This window comes from Knufia obscura (genome assembly GCF_036327395.1).
Source record: "Knufia obscura strain CCFEE 5817 isolate CBS 148926 chromosome Unknown scaffold_1, whole genome shotgun sequence".
Classification (NCBI taxonomy): Eukaryota; Fungi; Ascomycota; class Eurotiomycetes; order Chaetothyriales; family Trichomeriaceae; genus Knufia; species Knufia obscura.
In genome coordinates this window covers 3,313,430-3,332,409 of record NW_027042687.1, presented here as the reverse complement: position 1 = coordinate 3,332,409, position 18,980 = coordinate 3,313,430, and the positions used below count along the sequence as shown (strand labels likewise).

The following is an 18,980-nucleotide window of genomic DNA, read 5'->3' as shown; positions in this document are numbered from 1 at the left end:
CGGGTGAGTACTGCTGGTGGCGGCCGTTGTCGTTGGATGATGGGAGGACCCTGTGTGGTCACCCATAATGAATTTCGTTGTTACGGTTCCGGCTGATCTCTATGTTTGAAGGGCTATCTCGTTATGTCCTGCGGGCACGATCGAAGAGGAGAGATGAAGTTCGATTTCAGCGAACATCCTGGTCTTCCTGTGGCCGGGCTCATCCTAGCTTATGTGCAAGCTCAAGCGCCTGTTTGAGTGTTTCTGCCTTCCCAAGTTCTGCATCTACCAGTTCTTCATCTTCGTCATCAATATAGAAAACCCGTCGCCTCCCAGAAGGAAGATGGTACATGAGCGGTACCGAGACGCCGCGTAGCATCAAACATGTCTCATGCGCAGCCACCCAGTCTGGCTCGCCTCCTTTATGTTCATGATCGTGAAGATTCACTCGACGTTCGAGGATCTTCTCATCGTATGCGTCGAGCAGTATGCTCTAGATACGATTAGCATTGTTATGAGTCGCGCTGCTGCCAGAAGCTCACTTGCGTAGATATTGCGTAGCGAATTGACATCCACCGCTATCTCGATCGTGAAGGGGAGTTGCAGCTCGGTGGGAACACCTGTCGGCGGGCCGCACACGATATTGTCATATCCAAGCTTGTTGGCAACAATCTTTCCGTCATACTCTCCACTGAGACATCCCAGCAAGTCGCTGTTGTCACCTGCCTGAACCGCCATCATCTCCATATTTTCACACGCTATACTCTGTAATCGAGGGAAGTAAGGTCCTACGACTTTCAGATAGTTTTCTGGGGTCCACGATGTGGATCCATCGATGCTAGCATGAGGATATAGCTCTGTCTTGATGTTCATCGCATTGTGGCGAATGAGCAGAGGTACGCGCTTGATGTCTTGGCTGCGGTGAATTGTGACGGCGAGGTTCTTCGCCAAGAGCGGCATTGCTTCGTTTCGCAGGTGATGGCAGGTCCAGAGTGCACCGATGGACGACTTAAGGTTATTGAAGCACTCCTGCGACTTTTCGCGGCCCCAACCATCGCTATGCCAGTAGGTCAGATTTGTGAAGACCGACTCGAGGATCATCAGCCTTAGCTCGGCTGGTAACGCTAGCAACAACGATGTTCGGGACGATGTGGCGGCCATGACTGGACGTGCTCTGTAGGTAGGTGGGCCTGAAGAGATTCTTAGCGAGGACAACGACGACCTGCGAGGAGGGTTGCATACCTTCCTTGCTCACTTGCTTTTGTGAGACTCTCTGTATGGATCGATACCGACTTGCGAACTGGTCGTATCTGTCAAGGACAAAACCTTGGGTCGATATACGCTTGCTCCTTGTGTCGAGACGCAAAGGTTGTAGAGTCCAAGTAGAGAGGACACGCGTATCTTAGTAATACAAAGGTAGAAGAGTTGGAATCTTATCGTATGCGCTGGAGCCCATAATAGTGCAAACGAACGAAACAAGTGATTGTGACTGGATCACAAGTCAAAATCTCGGCACGCCCCAAGTGACAAGCCGTGCTGTTGCAATTTCTGGTCGTTGCACCAATTTGTACTTCACTGAGCCTTTGCTTGTTTGAACTCCTTTGGATCTGTCGATGGTCCGCTCGTAGAGCGGAGGTGGCACAGCTGATCTCCTTGCGCATGCACTCCCGAAGTTACTGCTACCCATGCTGTAAGGTTGGCGTGGGCTTGATTCATTGGACAGGACCAATATAGATGTTGTCGAGCAAGACAATCATTGTCCAAGCATTAGGAGCTTCGCCGTAGCAGCCCAGGTAGAATTGTAAAGTTCCACTCGAAAATGCTGGCGTAAAAGTAACCACTCTGGTTTGCCAGCCCGCTTCGTCCAGCTGCAGCCGATAGCGATCAATTTCTGTTCCGACATAACTGACCGAAAATGTGCATGGCGTGCCTATCGATCCAAACTGCTGTGCGAGATTGTATGACCATTGCAACGTGGTAGGCTGTGTGGTATCAACACTTATGAGGTTTTGGCTGACCAGGAATTCACCACCTGACCCTCCTGTGATTCGGACGAATTTGTCTCCGTATGGAGAACTGAAGCCTTCCACATTGCTTTCGTCATAGAACGAGACGTAATACGCGCTGAGTGCCCAATTGTCGGATGAGGCGCCTTCACTGTAAAGCGAGGACTGTGGAACGAACTCGAAAGACCCATCGAATACAGGACTTGGATTTGGAAGCGGTCCAATATAGATCTGATCCAAAAGCACATAGGTTGTGAATCTTGGGGCCTGGCTCGTGCAATCTATCTGGAACACCAAATTGCCATTGGCCGATCCTGCTCTCACCTTGACGTTTCTAGTCATCCAGCCTGGACCCTCAAGATCGAATATGTCCAACAAGTATCCTGCATGGAAAACGAGAATCGAACAAAACGAGCCCTGAGCAGGGTACGGAAGGTAGTAGTAAGCATATGATAGTGTCAAAATTGACTCGGTTGGAACGTTTGTAAGTGCTTGACTGAACTCGAGTATGCCCTGTCCGAATGAGCTGGTGCACAGAAATTTATCTCCATAGACAGTGCTGAAAGCTGAGTAGGGGCCGTTGGCGTAAAAGTAGACTTCTGGGCCCAGTGTCCAGATCCCATCGGTTTGCTCGGAATACAGTTTGGAGTCAGGCACTTTTTCAAAATCCCCGCGGATCACGATGGGGTTAGCGCTTGGTTCTGGTGTCTGAAAGCCTGTAAAGGTGGTAGTGGTACTGGTTGTTTGCGAAGTTGTGGTTGTCGTCTCCGAAGATGTTGTTGTCGTCTCCGGAGTTGTGGTCGTTTCTGAGGTCGTTGTGCTCTCGGAAGTTGTTGTTGCCTCCGACATTGTTGTCGTCTCAGAAGTTGTCGATTCGGATGTTGCTTCTGAGCTTATAGTAGTCGTCTCCGAAGTAGTCGTGGTTGGTGTGTCAGTCACAGTCGACGTCGTGGAAGAGGTCAAAAGTGACTGGGAAGTTGTTGCTTCAGTTGTGGTTATCTCCGAAGAAGTTGTTGCTGCATCAGGACTCGTCAAACTGGTTGTGGCAGTGGTTGACCGACTTGTCTGGGAAGTTGTAGTTGTTGTTGCCTCGCTAGATGTGGATGTGACTCCAGTCGACGCCGTTGCTGAGATACTGGTACTCGTGGTAGTGACCAGTCCTTCGGAAGTGGTAAAAGTGCTGGGAGCATCCGTTGTTGTCGACGATCTGCTGACAATGATGCCACCTTCTGTGGAGGCGGTGTCGGTGGTTGTGATGCCATTCGTCGTGCTGCTGGTAGACACATCCAATATAGTTGAAGTTGTTATGATATCGTAGAGCTCGATGTCAGTGAGGACACCGTGCTAAGTGTTTCGGATGGATGCAAAGTTGTGCTTGTCCCAGCTGGAGTGGTGCTACTGGACTCTTCCGTTTCTACGATAGATGTCGTTTCCTCGGTAGCTGGCGTTTGAGCAGTGGTTGTGAAGTTTGTGTTCGACTGTTCCCAAGACCATCTTCTATCTGAGTGTTTCGCGTGCTCGAACTGCTGCTTGAACTGGTCACCACATTCGAAAAACTGGTAGTTCGCTCGTCGACTGCTCCATCAATTATTGTGTACACGGTAGTATACTCGGTAAATGTGATAGTAGAGTCGTAACTTGCGCAGACGGTGGTTGTGACTTGTGCTTGGGTGAACACAGCCAGCGCGAAGAGCAGAGGGACAATATGTAGCATTTTGCCTTCCGTGACTCGATATCATAACAGCAAGCATTGAAGCGGAAACTCACTCTATAACCCATCCTAGAGGTTTTCTCGCCGCGCCCTTGAGTTTTCATACCGCATACCTAGGAAGATGTTGTATAGTCTGTGCCACAGGACTGAAGTTGATACAGGGGTAGTTCGATTACCTCTAGATTCTTCTCACTCGTATCGCGCATAGACAATTCTTGTTGCAGCTTCGAAGAAGCAAGCCACCGGGCCTCCCTTTCCCGCGCAGCAGGAATTCCGCTAAGTTGACTAATAAGATATTGAGACACTGCGCTGGCGCTATACATGCACTTAAATGAGCTTTGCCTTCTGGTTCATTTCTGTTCTCTTGGCGATCATGAGCCATTGCTTGGACTTGCAAAGTTGTCTTTGTATGTTTTTGTCCGTGAAACTTCGTGACGGACTAGACTCTCAAGCCCCAGTGCCAAGGCGAGACCCAGTATGTTGTCGGTCGCACGGTTCACTTCCGTATCTGGTAGGAATCCTCAAGACCATAGTACCGAGATCTGGCTTGGCTACCTAGCATTGTCAATGATAGACTAACCCAACACAGTCTGTGCATAGATGCAATTTCGCATCACCTGTTCAAAACCATCGACCGGCTAGCCGAACTACAGTTTGTATGCTCTGACCTTGCTGTGTGCTAGGTTGGGATCGCAAGTTGATCTGTAAAAGCACATCTCGTGTGTGCACGTCGCCTCGTAGAGCTGTAGACCTGCACACTGGTCTTGTACTTTGCTCATAAACAGGGCAGGCACGACGCGATACTGATAGCCGCTCACGCCTCACAGCTATTGTACCGGCTTGAAACGGCGCCCGTGAAGGAGCATCCAAAGCTTCACGCGGCGGCTGAGGATATCGAACAGCGAGAGTACGTGACCGCCATCCTTCGCGTTGGATCCACGCGGCTTTGGTGTCTTGACGACAACAACAAGAGAAGGAGAGAGCATCCGAATCGAAGTCAAGGACGGCTGATACGCGTTGCGGAACGGCGTTTCGGCGACAGCAGGAGATCTACCACTACGTAGCGGCTCCATTTAAATATGATATTGCGGGCAGCGCTCGAGACAGCGCTGGATACAAGGTGCGGGCAAGGTACACTCCTGAGTTGAATCACAACCCTCACTCGAGACCAAAGTCCCTATCGCACGCAGTCGCATAACCCAATACAGATAAGTCAAGATGTTCAAAAAAGAGTAAGCACCACCCACCAGACTGCGCAACCCTCAGTCAACCTCCGCTCCCCATGCACACTTACACACCACCACTTCTCCCATGACATACACTAACTAAACACCCCCAGCCTCACTGCCTCCACCAAAACCAAAGTAAAATCCTCCATCGCCCGCGGCATCCGCACAAAAGTCCTCGAAACCTACCCCCTCCTAACCCCCCACATCGACACCATCATCCCCAAAAAATCCCAACTCGACGCCATAAAGCTCCCCGACCGCGTAACACTCTACGTCCTCTGCGATGCCTCCACAAACAACAAGACCATCCCGCTCTTCTGGCAGCACATGGACGACCCGCTGATACCGCATCTGAAGATCGTGCATCAGTATCCGGAGTGCTTCAAGAGTCTGGGGATTGATCGTGGTGCGATTCGGTTTGTGTTGAGTGGGGCAGCGCTTATGACGCCGGGGATGACGAGTAAGGGGGGGAAGTTGCCTAGTGGGGAGAAGGGGGATGAGGAGGTGGAGGAGGGGGATGTGGTTGTTATTAGGGCGGAGGGGAAGGATGAGGCTTGTATGGTGGGGATGTTGGAGGTGGGGAGTGAGGAGATGAAGAAGACGAAGAAGGGGGTGGCGATTAGTCAGGGGCATTATTTGGGGGATGGGCTGTGGAAGATGCAGTTGGATTGAGTGGATGGGACGAGGCAGTTGTGTACAAGACATAGGCATGAGATATGAGATATGAGACCATGACTGATGAGCAAGAGTAGAAGCGCAGGAAGTTGTAAAGTTGAATTGGGGGACTGTGGACTGGGAGCGCCAACTGAATCTGGCTCAAAAAGGTTGAGAAGATCCCCATTGTCTCGAGCCTTCTGAACATGCACAACGGCAGGACGACTGTGCCGTATCGAGATCGAGCCCTGCCGGCTGGCCGCAACTGCTGTCTTCCATGCGAAATCATTCCTGCCACGATTAACGGGCAGTAGTAGAGAAGGTCAGAGCTGAAACAGTGAGCAGAATGAAACATACCGTGAAGGCACGATGAAGTGTTCAGTCATGCTATGCCATGCAATTCAATCATATTCAGTACACATCTCAACTGTGGTGGTATCAATAAAACAATCGCATAGAATAGCAGTACCTTTGGTATCACGACCTGAAATCGATCCTTGTACATGCTTGTGAACTTTTCCCACACAACGACTCCCTTTCCTCCATACCATGCATATTCTATCCAGCTCTCCATGAAATTGTAGTGAGAACTTCCTCCCTAGCTGTCTTTCCACACCACTTCTAGCTCTTCGTGTCATGACATGTTCAACTACGACTCTTGTGACCTCCTCTGATTCCTGTAATGATTTTGCATTTTCTGTGATTTATGGTTTTTTGAAGCTCGTTGGTTGCACGGTAAGGATGGCATGATTCGTTGTGGTAGCTCATCTCATGCACCCTGATTTGGTCATAGGCAGCAGGGTCGCACAGCAACTGGCTTTGAACTGTGCAACTTTCCTGGTAAGACTGAATTTGCCATCATCGACAATCAAGGGTGTCTAGAAACTTTGCGATCGCGCTGCAATCAGCGCAAACATGGTGCTAGTAAAGCATTGTCCTCGTTTCTGTGCCATTTCTCAGCCAGGGTGGTCGTTGAACGCAGGATTGGACTTGTGCCCGATGGTGGGTCCATACTTGACCCTGCCAGTCTTTAGTGATGTGCGTCGCAGCTTGCGTCGGCGGAGTGAAAGATGACTTTTATTGCATAACTGTTCACTTGCCTCGGTCCAGCTCGCTCTGCTCCTCCTGGCTGAGCAGGTCGTTCAATCGCTTTCTGGTCTTCATGTTAGTAGCTCCATTACGCCAAGCTGCTCTCAGCTTGAGCCACGTAGGTCGCTCTGTACCAGATTCTTTTCGTGCAATGTCGACGATGTCGTGTGCGAGGCGCTCCGTCATTGGGGTTCTGCCTGTAAGCATAGCGTCGTAGAACTTGACAAGATGCTTCTTGCCATTGTCGTTGCCCTTCTCTTGGTCTTCGAGAGCCCATGTTTTGAAGTCTTCATACATGCCGACATTGAATTGATTCGGTGCAGACAGAAATTCTGACCATAGAGGGTAAAGCGGGACTGATGCTCCGTCGAAGTGGTTTTGTGCTCGTTGACTGAGTGCTAGCTCACGTAGGCTGAGGTACTCTTCCCAGATGTATCCGGGCTTTACAAGGTGTGGTGGTGGTCCTTCGCCCTGCGTGAAGTAGAGCGGCTCATCGTTCTTACCGGGTGCCGATCCACTCTGACCGAATTGCAAGGCACGTATCCGCTCGAATTGCTCGGGGCTGCCAGCACCACCTCGCAGACCAGACAGTCGTGTCGGCACAGGATCGTTTGTTGCTGCATCCTGGTCATTGCCCTGATACTCAGGATCTCGTACGACAACTTTCAGAGCTGCTACACTTTCGTCTGGAAAAGTGTTTTCTTTGTTGACAAGTCCAGTAGCGCTGCTGGACATTGAGTCTCTATGGCCATTCGTAAGGCTTCCGTATGCCACTTTCGATTCTTGTTTCGGTGATTGGACTTTGCTGAGCGGCGGGGAAGTCACAGATGGGCGCCGATCATCCTCAAGTTGGACATCATCCACGCGCGAGGCCCACTGCTCAGTCGACTGGGGCTCATGGACCGATTCTTGCTGATACTGGTTGGGTGCAGGGCTGGAATATGCCTCGTGAAAGCCGTTCACATTCGGGGGAGCGCTCCTCAACCCATTTGTCATCTGAAAGTCGGGTGGCATCACGCCTGTCGAGTGCCGAGGATGACTAGGCTTGATTGTTGGGCCCTCATGTTGTGCTTGAGGCAATCGTTCTTCCATTGGCAGTACAAAGTCCCTCCAGTTTTCTCTGCTTCTCAAACGATCTTCACCATCTTCGCCAATGACGTATTCGATACTGCGAACGTGCTGTGCGACTTCTCGAAGTTGTGGGTATGACATCGAGCTATCACCAAGCAGCGCCTTAATTCGTCGGAATTCTGCGATCACCCTCAGCGGGACAAAACCTTGGGAGTCCATGTTCTTTCTTAGATACATGTCCTTGCACAGGTTGTCCAAGGAGAAGTAGTATTCACTATAAATGTCAGTTGCGAATATGAGGTTGTCAAAGATGACTTACAGTTGCGTCGAGACCATCGACATCAATGCATATCCGTTTAACTGCTCGTTGTACGGCATAGCACTCATGATGCCGGCTGGCATGCCGGTTGGCATTTGTCCGTAACCACTGTAGCCCATTTCTGTTTGGATTTGCGGGAGCGCTTGCGGAAACCCGGGGCCAGGCTGGTAGAAGCCGCTTCCTTGCAGCATGTGGACAGGTATCGACTGTGATCTCGGGTTGCTGCGAGTTGAGTTGAACGGAGAACCGAAAGGTTGCGATTGCTGTCGAGCGCGAATGTCGGATTGCCCACCTTGTTTGTTCACGTCGAAGCCGTTTTGAGGAAGAGGCGAAGTGAAAGAGGGGTTGTTGTAGCCTGCATGACCACCTCGTCCTCGATAGCTGCCACGTCCACGTTCGGAGCGTTCGCCGCGCGTTCGCCAGTTCTCGCTTTTCTGGGCATTACCAGGACGCTCTTTCTGCCACTCTTTGCTCTGCAATTTTTCAGGTGAATCGTTTGCTCCACGAGAGTCCCCGTTCGAGCCCTTCTGGCGCTCGTTCTGCTGCAGCTGCCTGGTCGGGCTTTGTGTTGCATCAGAAATTTGAAAGGGATTCACGTCGAATTCTGGTTTCTGGATTTTGCCACTGGCAGGGTGCGTTGGCTGCCGCGAAGATGATCTTGAAGGATCTTGAGTCGAAGGAGATTGAGTACCTGGCACAGGGATTTCTGAAGCAACGGCAGTTTCCTTCATGTCGGGTATTGATGACATGGGCAGTTGATCGTCTGTGCCACCAACTTTTGGACCTTCGTGAGGTACGGAACTTGCTCGTGAGGATCGAGCTGCATTGCTCTTTCTGCCCCGGTCTTGATCCGAAACTGTCTTTGGCAAGGGTGGAGGGCCCATGCTACCAGGCTCACTTTTCTCGGTTGCCCGCTCACCATGAGCTGCTATACCACCACGTCCTCCACCACGAGAGTTAGCCGGACGACCGCCTCTTCGGGCAGCGCCAGGAATCTGAGTTTCAAATCTGACAGATGGCACAAACGGCATCGCGGTCCATTCCTTCTTACGATTTGCGGGTTTCGTATCAGCAATTTCGCCTCGTTCACCCTGCTCTCTGGTTGAGCTTCTGCGACCAACGTCAACAATGGCAGTTTCTGGAGTCGGCCAGGATGCGACATCAACTGGCGGTTGCTGTTGCACAGCAGATAGGTTGCTAGTCTGCGTGCCCAATCTTGGTGAAATATCATTGTTGTGTGGCTCTCGCGGCAAACGGCCGTTGGAAGTAACTCTTCCTGACTGTATATTGGACGCTTCAGGATTGGTATTGTCTCGCCCTGACATTTTCTTTTTCGAGTCGTCGGAGGCTGTTGCGGCAGGCCGGGGCCTGATTTGAGACGTAGGCGTGGCGGTCTGTCTTAGAGTGGCTTGTTCCTTCAGTTTGGCTTGGAAGGACTGGCTTCGTTGTGCCCAGATATTGACGACTGGAATAGGAGCAGCTTTCAGCTCTTTCTCCGCGGTGCTTGACGGAATAGACACCTTCTCCCAATCATCGTCGGCCTCTTTTGTTTTCTCTTGAGCGTCAGTCGCCTCAGGTGATCCTGATCTCTGACTTGCTCGCTCTTCTGTAGGGGCGGCTGCTCTGACTGCAGGTGCCGTGTCCTTCGTTACGCTTGCCTCTGCGTCTTGCGACGCATGTCCAGCTTCAGCTACCTTCGAGTCTTCAGCGATGGCGTCGTGCGACTGCGCAGGAAGTTTTGTTTGCGGAGAAGCATCTTCCTCATTCGATCGAGCTGATTGTAACGACTTCGATATTGTGGACGTCTCTTTATCTTGCGTGGGTGCGCTTCTTGCAGTTTTTGCCTGGGCGGTCGAGGTGTCTGAAGCTATAGAAGCATCCTTCGCACCGTGGTCCGATGAAGCAGAACTAACGGGATTCGAGGAGACATTCGAGGATGGTGCCAGGCCCTTAGCTGCCTGCGCATATGAAAAGCCTAGACTGGACATGTTTGTGTGCTCTGTGTGGTCTAAGACCAGTGGAGTCTTGTAGTAAGACTGCTTTTCCCCCAGGCCAGCCTCAGCTGGTTCGCGATTGGTCGGACCAAGCACGAACTTATACTGAACCCTCAATGGATATTTTGACAATGAGTCTGAACCGTCGTCGGCAGTATAACAATTGAACCCTGCTCGCAAGAGATGAATCGGACGGAAGGAGATTGAATGAACAGAGGCTGGGCTCGAGACGGTTGTTTGAACAGGAAGGTGAGCTTAGACGACCACGATTTCACCGGGTTTGTCTTCGTAATCGGGAGCGTTAGACAGCGCTCAAGGTTCCCAAACGTATTCAACAGCGGTGATGAAGAGGTGTACAGGTCCTCGAAAATGTCGGGGTGGATCCAGTGAAATGCGGATTGCAGTCGGACAAAACAATTGACAACCACCCACAACCCACACAGTGTTCCGAGATATCTGGTGAATGTGTCGTCTCGTCTTGGACCTCCTCGTGTACCAGTGTGAGGGGGTTTCTTGAAGAAATTCGCTTCTGACAACGCAGACCAAGCACTTGGACAATTCAAGGTTACCGTCGGTCGATTGCGGGATTTTTTGCAGGGATGAAGGAGGCGCAACTGCAGTGCCTGCCTAGACAATAGCCTGAAGCAATTCGCGACAAGGGAAATTGAGACGGCGAGGACTGTTGACGGCGCTCACAGATTTTCTACGAATATTCTCGACAGAGAGTAAGCGTAGACCGGGTGTGCACGAGTGGATGTTCACACAAAATTTCGCGCGAAGTCGTCAATTCAAACGGCGAGACGGCCATCACTTTTGTTTGGGTCAGAATAATTAACTTAAAGCCAACCCCACTGAAAATTAACCATCATGAACCGACTTGACCGGCCTTGAGACTTCTTCACCTCTCCCACCTCTCGCTGAAATGGTCCTGCTTCTACCGAGGTCGCAAATGCCATGCAATAATTGCATGTCAGCTTGGTCTTCAGCAGCTGGTCAGGCATTTCTACGGGCTCTCCCGCAACTACAGCTGCAGTCGTGTTGAGCAAACAGAGCCTCATTTCAGGATCCAAACAGAGCACGAATAGGTAAGCTACACAGTTGCAACGCTAATTGTATGTAATCATGAGCGAAGTGACATCGCCGTCGTAACATGCGTCCTTCGAGGAGGTAAAATCACATCTGTTCTTGATATTCATGTTTGCGCATCATGAGCAGTTCATAATTACTTCGCCCGCTCAAAGTGTGTAGGCGGTGACCTGGGTTCGTGATGCAGGACTTAAAGGTCGGTGACCAAATCCGGCGAGACGACAGCGAGACACTTCTTTCCAGACATCGATCTTGTCCGAGTGCAACTCAGAGGACCTCGGGAATTCCGAGACTGTGTCTCCCTAGCGTATCATTGTTACTGCACGATGAGGACGGTGAGAAGAAGACAAGTACTCTTTCTGGGCACACCGGGGTCAGTCGTCAGGCAGCAATAGTTTAGGGCCTGGCGCCCTTGCCGGCATCACGTCTGAGCGCGTCGTCCTTGAATGTTCGGTAGTAAAGGTGCGTCAACTTGCACATTGCATGCTTAAGTGCTGGCGCATTTCTAGTCCTCTTCAATAAAAGCACCAACATCTCGAATCATCGTATTTGACAAGATGCGTGAACTGGCCAATGTCTTCCACAGCTACGGTCCCTGATCCATGCCTCTCAGCAGTCCTGTTGGTATGTCAGTCTCGGTCTGGCTCCGGTCCTCAGCTTGTCTTTCATTGGCCACCCGATCCGCTCACAAAATCCAATTCATCGAACCAGGAGCGGATAGACACCGACGGTGACGATTCCAGCGATGACTCTGGGGAGTGGTCTTCAGAGGATGACTACTTGGGCGAGTCCAGTGGGAATAAGGTCGACGATGCCACGACAAGGAACGAAGGCATCAACTTCGATCGCATAACAGGCAAGTTGGACCAGAGAGCTGAAGGCTCAGACCCCCAGAAGAAGACCTTGTTTGGTCTCGATGAAGACGGCTTGGTGGGGCTTCTGTCTCCGGATCGAACTTGGAACAAACGGAAGTTCGAACTGAGTATTAACGATTTAACATTCGTCGGCCGACCTGTCTTCGCGAAACAAGACGGCTCTTGGCGAGGGCAGAAGAAGGTGAGGAAGCTCAAAGAACAGTCCATCAGCCCAGAAGCAGAACAGAGTACTGAGGACGACGAAGCGGTCAATGATACAACTGGAGGTGATGAGCTCGACTCCCGAGAGAACGTTCCTATCACAAAGAGCGAACTTGTGATGTTTCATGTGGTCTTCGTCATGAATCCGTCCCCACTCGACCATGCGCATCGCGTAAAAGAAATGTACGAAAATGTCATCAAGAAGTTTTCTCGGGCTTTGAAGTGGGTACAGGTGCACGACGACTATGTATGGCAGCAGACCGAGGCCCTTCTCACCAAAGGACAAAAGCTCCTCACAGAGCGCGGCCCTCCTCAAAAGACTGTGTTGTCAGAGCTTCTCGGATCCTCGTCACTCGCCAAAGCCCTGGTATCTGTTTACAACGCGATTTCAGCGTCAAAGATCGCATCAGTGTCGTTGATTCCTGGCGTTTCCATTTCTATGCAGATCCCACCCGTCACTTCGACAGCTTATTTGCCCTCTCTTACTGAGCCTCCAATACCTCCTGGTCTCTGGCTAACCACTGCCACTGAAGCACCACCTGATGCCGCCAATGCGGACAAGCGTACATCATCGAGTACTATCCAGCTTGCCAAGAGCTATACTCTGCTGCTCAAGTCACCCCCTCATAGAATTGCTAAAGACGCGCAGGCAGCTGGAGGACAACTCGCGGCACATCTACCAAGATTTGTAGCAGCATTGAGACCAACAAAGTCGTTCTACAAGCTGTCCCATGAACACCAGATTTCTATTGCCGATGTGCAGCTGCTTGCCAGGCACTTGATATACTGGCGGCGAGCTGTTGCAATTCCCCCATTGAATCAACGAGATACTTACATTGTGTCACCGAACGCCGATTTCAGCAAGATCAGGGAGGCATGTAAGAGCTATGCGTCACAGTTTCCTGCATCGCTACCAAGCTTGCCCAAGCTCCTGAGCATGTTAAGCGGGATACCCGCGCCTTTCATGTCACTGATACCGAGCCCCGATCACAAAGAGATTTACATGCTTGTTCTCGCCTGGCTCATGCGGAATGGTTGGGTGACCCAGTTGCGAACGTTTGCCTATGTACGAATCAGTAGCGACATCAAGCGGCAGTCAAAAGATCGAGAGCGCGAATCGAAGGCGTCGGTGTCCCAAAGCTTCAACAGTGCTAGTGAGATAAACTATGTCAGGTCAGGTGAGCCTAATCAGTCACAGCGGCCAAGTTTCGTTAGCAGGCAATCAAGTGATGGCCGACGATCTTTCAGAAATGATGGACATACAAGTGGCGCAAGTCTGATTAAAAATCCCCCAAAGGCCACCCCAGAAGAGTCCCGTTGGCTCGCATTTCTTCATAATAGCATGCTGGACGACGAAGGGATGTTCGCCGACCTGACTGGAGAAGAAAGAGAAGAGCTACACCACTACTGGCCCATTATGAGTAAATACTTCGATGGCGTTACTGCTCTTGAATCGGTGCCGATCAAGGAAGGGCTGAAGCGAAAGATAGCGTGGCATTTGTACCACAAGTTCGGCCTCGATTTTGACACTGGCGTTGAGCGCGGAGACGGCTCAAACAACACCATGATTGTCGCGATTCGACATTGGTGATTGAAGAGGAAACAGTTGAGGGGTCTTCAATTCGTGGTTCTCGCGCAGCACGTACGAGCTGTGTATGCCTCCAAGGTCGTGACTTGCACATATGGTCATCGCATCAAGTTGTGGTTGAGGAAAATTGACCCGGTGCCGAGCTTCTGCCACTTTTGCTAGAGGACTTGTCCGCTCTGCAGCTCCGTGCTCCGACTCGGATCCGAAGTGAGCGGGTCGAGCCAAGTCCAATCGATTACCTAACACTCTGGTGCACTATGCTCAATTTTGTTTCTTTGACACACGCAGGGATATGATTGGCCCCAATGCTGTCATAGACACGTTTTTACAAAACTTCTCCCTGACTCCCATCTCCATATCTTCAATCTTCCACCTTACATCATTGGCAGGGAACACTTAGCGGTAGACTAATCAAATCTTGCACCTTGAGATGGCCGTATCGCAGCGGCGTGCGCGGGTGACGCCCGCATGGTCTCAGCTTGGTCATATCAGGTAACTTGTATGGTCCAGAGATTTTGGACCTGATACATCTTCGCGCTGTCACGATCTCACCTTCAGCGCCCATCGACCTGGACAACGTTCTCACCCAAATCAACATCGCCATGGCAGTCCAAGGACAGTCACCGGAGCGATCGCCCTCCAGCTCGGAGAGGCTGCCCACCGAAGAGACTGAAGAACAAAAGATCGAGCGAATGGGACGCGAACGGCCTCCGAGTTTCAAAAGTGCCTGGTCTGAAGTTGGGTTCGTCGCCGCGGTGGCCATGAGCCAAATCTTGACAGAGTATTTTGTGTCAGGATTCAACATCATTCTACCGACATTGGTTAGCGAACTCAACATACCAATTGCGTCCAGCGTATGGCCAGCAACGGCTTTCTCGCTCGTCGTAGCCAGCACCCTCCTTTTCTTCGGACGTCTTGGCGATAGATATGGTGGATATATCGTGTACATCAGCGGTCTGATCTGGCTCGGCATCTGGTCCATTATTGCGGGTTTCAGTCAAAACTCGCTTATGATGATCTTCTGTCGAGCTCTGCAGGGTGTTGGACCTGCAGCATTCCTACCGACCGGTGTACAGCTTATTGGCAGCGCGTACCGACCGGGGCCCAGAAAGAATATCGTCTTCTCCATCTACGGCACCGCCGCTGTTGCAGGCTTCTTCATTGGTATCTTCTTCGCAGGAGTCGTCGCCCAATACACTCAGTTCGGCTGGTATTTCTGGATTGGTGCTATTTTCACAGCGATAACTATCGCTCTTTCACTTTTCTGCATCTCCAACGATCTTGCCGAGCGACAGAAGAACAACAATATCGAAATTGATTGGATCGGTACTGGCTTGATCGTTTCTGGCGTCGTCCTCCTGGTCTTTTCGATCACCGAGTCTGCGCACATTGGCTGGAAAGTCCCGTATATCCCCATTCTATTCAGCATTTCGGTAGTGCTAGTACTCACTGCAGTCTACTTCGAAGGATGGGTCGCCAAAAGCCCTTTACTGCCGCCAGATGTGTTCACTGTTCCATGCATGACGCCACTGTTCTTCGCTATCTTCGCGTTATACGGCACTATCGGTGTCTATCTACTCTTCGGTACACAATATTTTCAGTCTGTGCTGGGTGCTACTCCGCTGCAACTTGTGGCCTGGTATACACCGATGGCCGTTGGTGGACTTATCCTTGCGATCAGCGAAGGCTTGTTATTGGCAATTATCCCGGGACGAATCCTTCTCATAATATCCGGTTGTGGGGCTTTTGGTGCCCATCTCCTACTCGCTCTGATGCCAGTTGGAGGCAGCTACTGGGCGTATCTGCTACCCTCCATGATCCTCGGCACTATTGGCATCGACTTGTCTATCACGCTTATCATGGTCTTTGTGACAACGCAGCTACCACTAGCTCGGCAAGGACTAGCAGGTGGCTTCGTCAACTCTTGCTTGCAGCTGGGCATGGCTATTGCCATAGGGCTGACTGATATCATACGGACCAACACAGAACCATACGCGGGCGAGGTGCAGAGCTACAAGAACGTGTTTTGGTTCGGGGTGGCAGCCGGGGTGCTGAGCCTCATCACCTTGACGATTTGGGGTAATGTGCCTCGAGCAAAGTCAGACTACACAGCGGATGAGCTTGCCGAGCTACGGAAGGAAGCTACCCGTGAGAGCCAGAAGCAATAACATGTCCAAAGGCATAGACGTAGACATAGACATAGATATACACAAATGTAGAGTGATTGCGCACTCCTTCCTCTCTGGCTCCAGAAACATGCGTTTCCTGGGAGCTTCTTGGGGTTGTCCTACGACAAACCCCTTTTGCAGAAGGTGGCATCCACTCCTTGGCTTGTAGGGACATTCCCGTTGGTTGAGAGGCTCCAGGTCGTGTGAGGACTTTTGGTACTCGCACAGGTGCTACATCCGCATTAGGCTTGGCCTTTTGAGAATAGATGCCTGGCGGCGTTAGCACCGTTTTTGATTGGCCCTCTAGACTTGCACAGACCTCTCTGATGCTTTCAATCGCGCATCTTGTGCATCCTTCGAACCGACAGTCTGGCTGTCTTCCATCTCACCTAGAGCTGTACCTCCACAGTCCTTGTGATGATGCCAGGAAGTGGCTGTGAAAACTCTCACAAGCACTTCAGTGCGCTAATGTAGGGTCACTCCCTACGTTGGTGAAACTGGTAACGCTGCGTTGAAGTGGGATGCTAAAGTTTGCACGCGTTTAAGCGGTTGACGCAGATAGCCTCAGGACGCAATGCGATGAATGGAGCCGTCTTCAAGCCATAGCAACTCGCAGCAAGCAGCAATACACAATTCTGCCTGGGAAAGGGATGTTTGCTCGCTTCAACAGTGTTAAGTGGCCTCTGCTCGAGCTGCCTCGACTCATTCTCATGATCAGATGCAAGCCATATGCCAGTACGAAAGGCAAGGTCCGTGGTATGAAAGGGTAAACAGAGGATGAAACTCGGTGACTCTGATCTGGAGATGAGACACGAAACAATGAATTTCAGGTTTGGGCTTTGTCTGAGATTCACTATTTTGACACCATACAGCGTGTTTGCATTGTCCGTTGAACGAACGCAATGCAATGCAACTCTCTATCAAAATATAATGCTCCCCAACTACTCCACGATGATACAAGAACAATCTGGTCAACTAGTATTTGGGATCTCTCGTGAGCCAATTGCGATTACCTCGACTACAGTACCGGACACCGCAATGTCGCGAGATCGAAGCGAGTTCAACAAAGACCATGACGATGTCTTGTCTGACCATGAAAGCGATATCGACTTCAGTCACTCCCCGCCCCACCCCTCGAGGAGCATAACCAACATCGAGCCATATGGGGAACAGGCATTTGCTGATCTCCATCAGAGCATCGAGGATGATTCCTTCTTCAGTATGAGCAGGTCCGAGGTCCTTCAGGTTCTGAAAAGAGCATTCAAAAAAGAGCTCGAATACCTCAAGTCGGCATACGCTGCTGCTTGCCCAGGCCCAGCAGATTTACAGAGTCAATCCCCTTCTGAATTGCTCTTTCACCGCCGTGTACCTGAAATTGACAGAACTCTTACCGGTATCCTTGCACTTCGGTGGCTTCGCAACAACGACTACGACTCATTCACGCAGAATCAAATTAGCACATCTAGATTGTCCCGGCGATCCTTTCGAGAGCTGCGTGCTTTCTTCGATGCTGGGCTAGGAGGATACACAGACCATGAAGCTGTCTTTACACTTGTTGTGATGCAGATGACCAACGACTTGGGCAAGTCTTCGGCATTGGCACACGACTTACAGATTAGATTGCCCGCTGGTAGGCACGTCAGTGGAAACCACGACATGGTGATGCAACAAGTGCTCCAGTACAGTCACCATCTCGTGCCTTCCATCCAACATCTCTCTCGTCATCAAAGATCACTGGTGCACAAGCTCATAGTGCTCTCTGCAGAGTTCAATCCGGGTCAGCTCGTCCAAGCAGAATCTTCACCCGCCACCTTGGATACTCTGGTCGAGCTTCACGTTGATTCGGCCGAGCTCGACATGAAGTTCATGGAGCTCTTTCTAGACGTTGCCGGCGCTAGAGGACATGTCGACCATGAAGGTGCAGCCACAATGAATGAGCCAACCTTCCAAGGATATATGCAGGCCAGGGTACAGTCGCAAAAAGTTACAGACGGTCAATTGAGGCCAGAACAGGCATACGAAGGCATGCTACAGCACAGACTTGACATGTTGTCTGACGCTGGCTATATACATGATTTGGATGTTACCCAAAGCCGCAAAGCAGTTGCTAAGGCGCGTCTGCTCTGCATGGGCAGAGTTGCTGATCCAGTAATTGCAGAGTTCTACGAGGATGTATATGAGCAGCTACCAGCATATACTCAGGGCGGACTAGAAAGGTGTCTTAACATATATGCCACGCCGGCCGTGCAACCAACATATATGCCAGCTATGTTGTCGTGGGTAAGGGGACCAAAGCGGGCAGAGCAGCTAGCTGCGCTTCTGACGTATCTGGCTCGGATGGTGCAACTGAGTGAGGAGGATCTGTCAGCTTTGCCAGACGATGTCGAAATTGTTGAGAGGGATGTCAAGGACATACTCGAGCCTCTTGTCAAGTCCGATGCTTTTCGAGAGAAACCGTTCTCGGTGGTCAACGACGATACTGAGCTCCCTGTCATGGAGATAGCGAAGAGATCGTCGGCGCACAGTCATTCATCGGACTCGTAAGAGACGAATCCGGAGTGGATAGATCTGCATGATTTATGACACTCAGCAACCGAACGTTGCTATGGTGAAACAACAATGCTGGTTCGCCATGACATGCAATCGTTTCTTACCTCTTATTTCTTATGCTCCGTAAGCTCTTTTGTGAAGGACGTTTCGAATCCGGAGCTCGCGACTGAAGGAGGTCGGCGCTAGCCTCTTTCCAGGCTCGGAGCGTATTTCCGATAGCCTCGGAAACAAAGCATGCCGACAAGGCTCGTTCCTGCATATCATCGCCGCGAAGATCGGATCTCCGTATCGGGAAGAACAACGAAGACCCACCCTCATCTTATCTCTCGCTATGCTCGTGCTGTCTCTCGTCATTCATGGAAATTTCTTTATCGCCATCGATGGAAACGCGATGAATTCGCGCATGGCAGGCCGGTGCCTCGGCTGCCTTGACGACCAAGGACTCCTGGTTGCCCATCGA

At 51.1% G+C, this 18,980-nt stretch overlaps 7 protein-coding genes across 7 annotated transcripts; 4 read left to right on the top strand and 3 right to left on the bottom strand.

Moving 5' to 3' along the window:
• Positions 1-446: 446 nt before the first annotated feature.
• PMZ80_001251 (uncharacterized protein) lies at positions 447-1,140 on the bottom strand (the record flags this gene model as incomplete). The annotated part of the gene is made up of 2 exons (XM_064869698.1): positions 447-472; positions 522-1,140. 2 exons carry the CDS (start codon positions 1,138-1,140, stop codon positions 447-449), a joined length of 645 nt encoding a protein of 214 aa, XP_064735195.1.
• Positions 1,141-1,691: 551 nt separating this feature from the next.
• On the bottom strand, positions 1,692-2,834 carry PMZ80_001250 (uncharacterized protein; the record flags this gene model as incomplete). Its single annotated transcript, XM_064869697.1, has 1 exon — positions 1,692-2,834. One exon carries the CDS (start codon positions 2,832-2,834, stop codon positions 1,692-1,694), a length of 1,143 nt encoding a protein of 380 aa, XP_064735194.1.
• A 2,080-nt stretch (positions 2,835-4,914) lies between these two features.
• On the top strand, positions 4,915-5,597 carry TMA20 (translation machinery-associated protein 20; the record flags this gene model as incomplete). Its single annotated transcript, XM_064869696.1, has 2 exons — positions 4,915-4,928; positions 5,036-5,597. 2 exons carry the CDS (start codon positions 4,915-4,917, stop codon positions 5,595-5,597), a joined length of 576 nt encoding a protein of 191 aa, XP_064735193.1.
• Positions 5,598-6,671: 1,074 nt separating this feature from the next.
• PMZ80_001248 (uncharacterized protein) lies at positions 6,672-10,046 on the bottom strand (the record flags this gene model as incomplete). Its single annotated transcript, XM_064869695.1, has 2 exons — positions 6,672-8,013; positions 8,059-10,046. The coding sequence occupies 2 exons, from the start codon at positions 10,044-10,046 to the stop codon at positions 6,672-6,674; spliced, it is 3,330 nt and encodes a 1,109-aa protein (XP_064735192.1).
• Positions 10,047-11,711: 1,665 nt separating this feature from the next.
• On the top strand, positions 11,712-13,805 carry npr3 (Nitrogen permease regulator 3; the record flags this gene model as incomplete). The annotated part of the gene is made up of 1 exon (XM_064869694.1): positions 11,712-13,805. One exon carries the CDS (start codon positions 11,712-11,714, stop codon positions 13,803-13,805), a length of 2,094 nt encoding a protein of 697 aa, XP_064735191.1.
• Positions 13,806-14,404: 599 nt separating this feature from the next.
• Positions 14,405-15,970, top strand: PMZ80_001246 (uncharacterized protein; the record flags this gene model as incomplete). Its single annotated transcript, XM_064869693.1, has 1 exon — positions 14,405-15,970. One exon carries the CDS (start codon positions 14,405-14,407, stop codon positions 15,968-15,970), a length of 1,566 nt encoding a protein of 521 aa, XP_064735190.1.
• Positions 15,971-16,921: 951 nt separating this feature from the next.
• Positions 16,922-18,514, top strand: PMZ80_001245 (uncharacterized protein; the record flags this gene model as incomplete). Its single annotated transcript, XM_064869692.1, has 1 exon — positions 16,922-18,514. One exon carries the CDS (start codon positions 16,922-16,924, stop codon positions 18,512-18,514), a length of 1,593 nt encoding a protein of 530 aa, XP_064735189.1.
• Between the last annotated feature and the right edge of the window lie 466 nt (positions 18,515-18,980).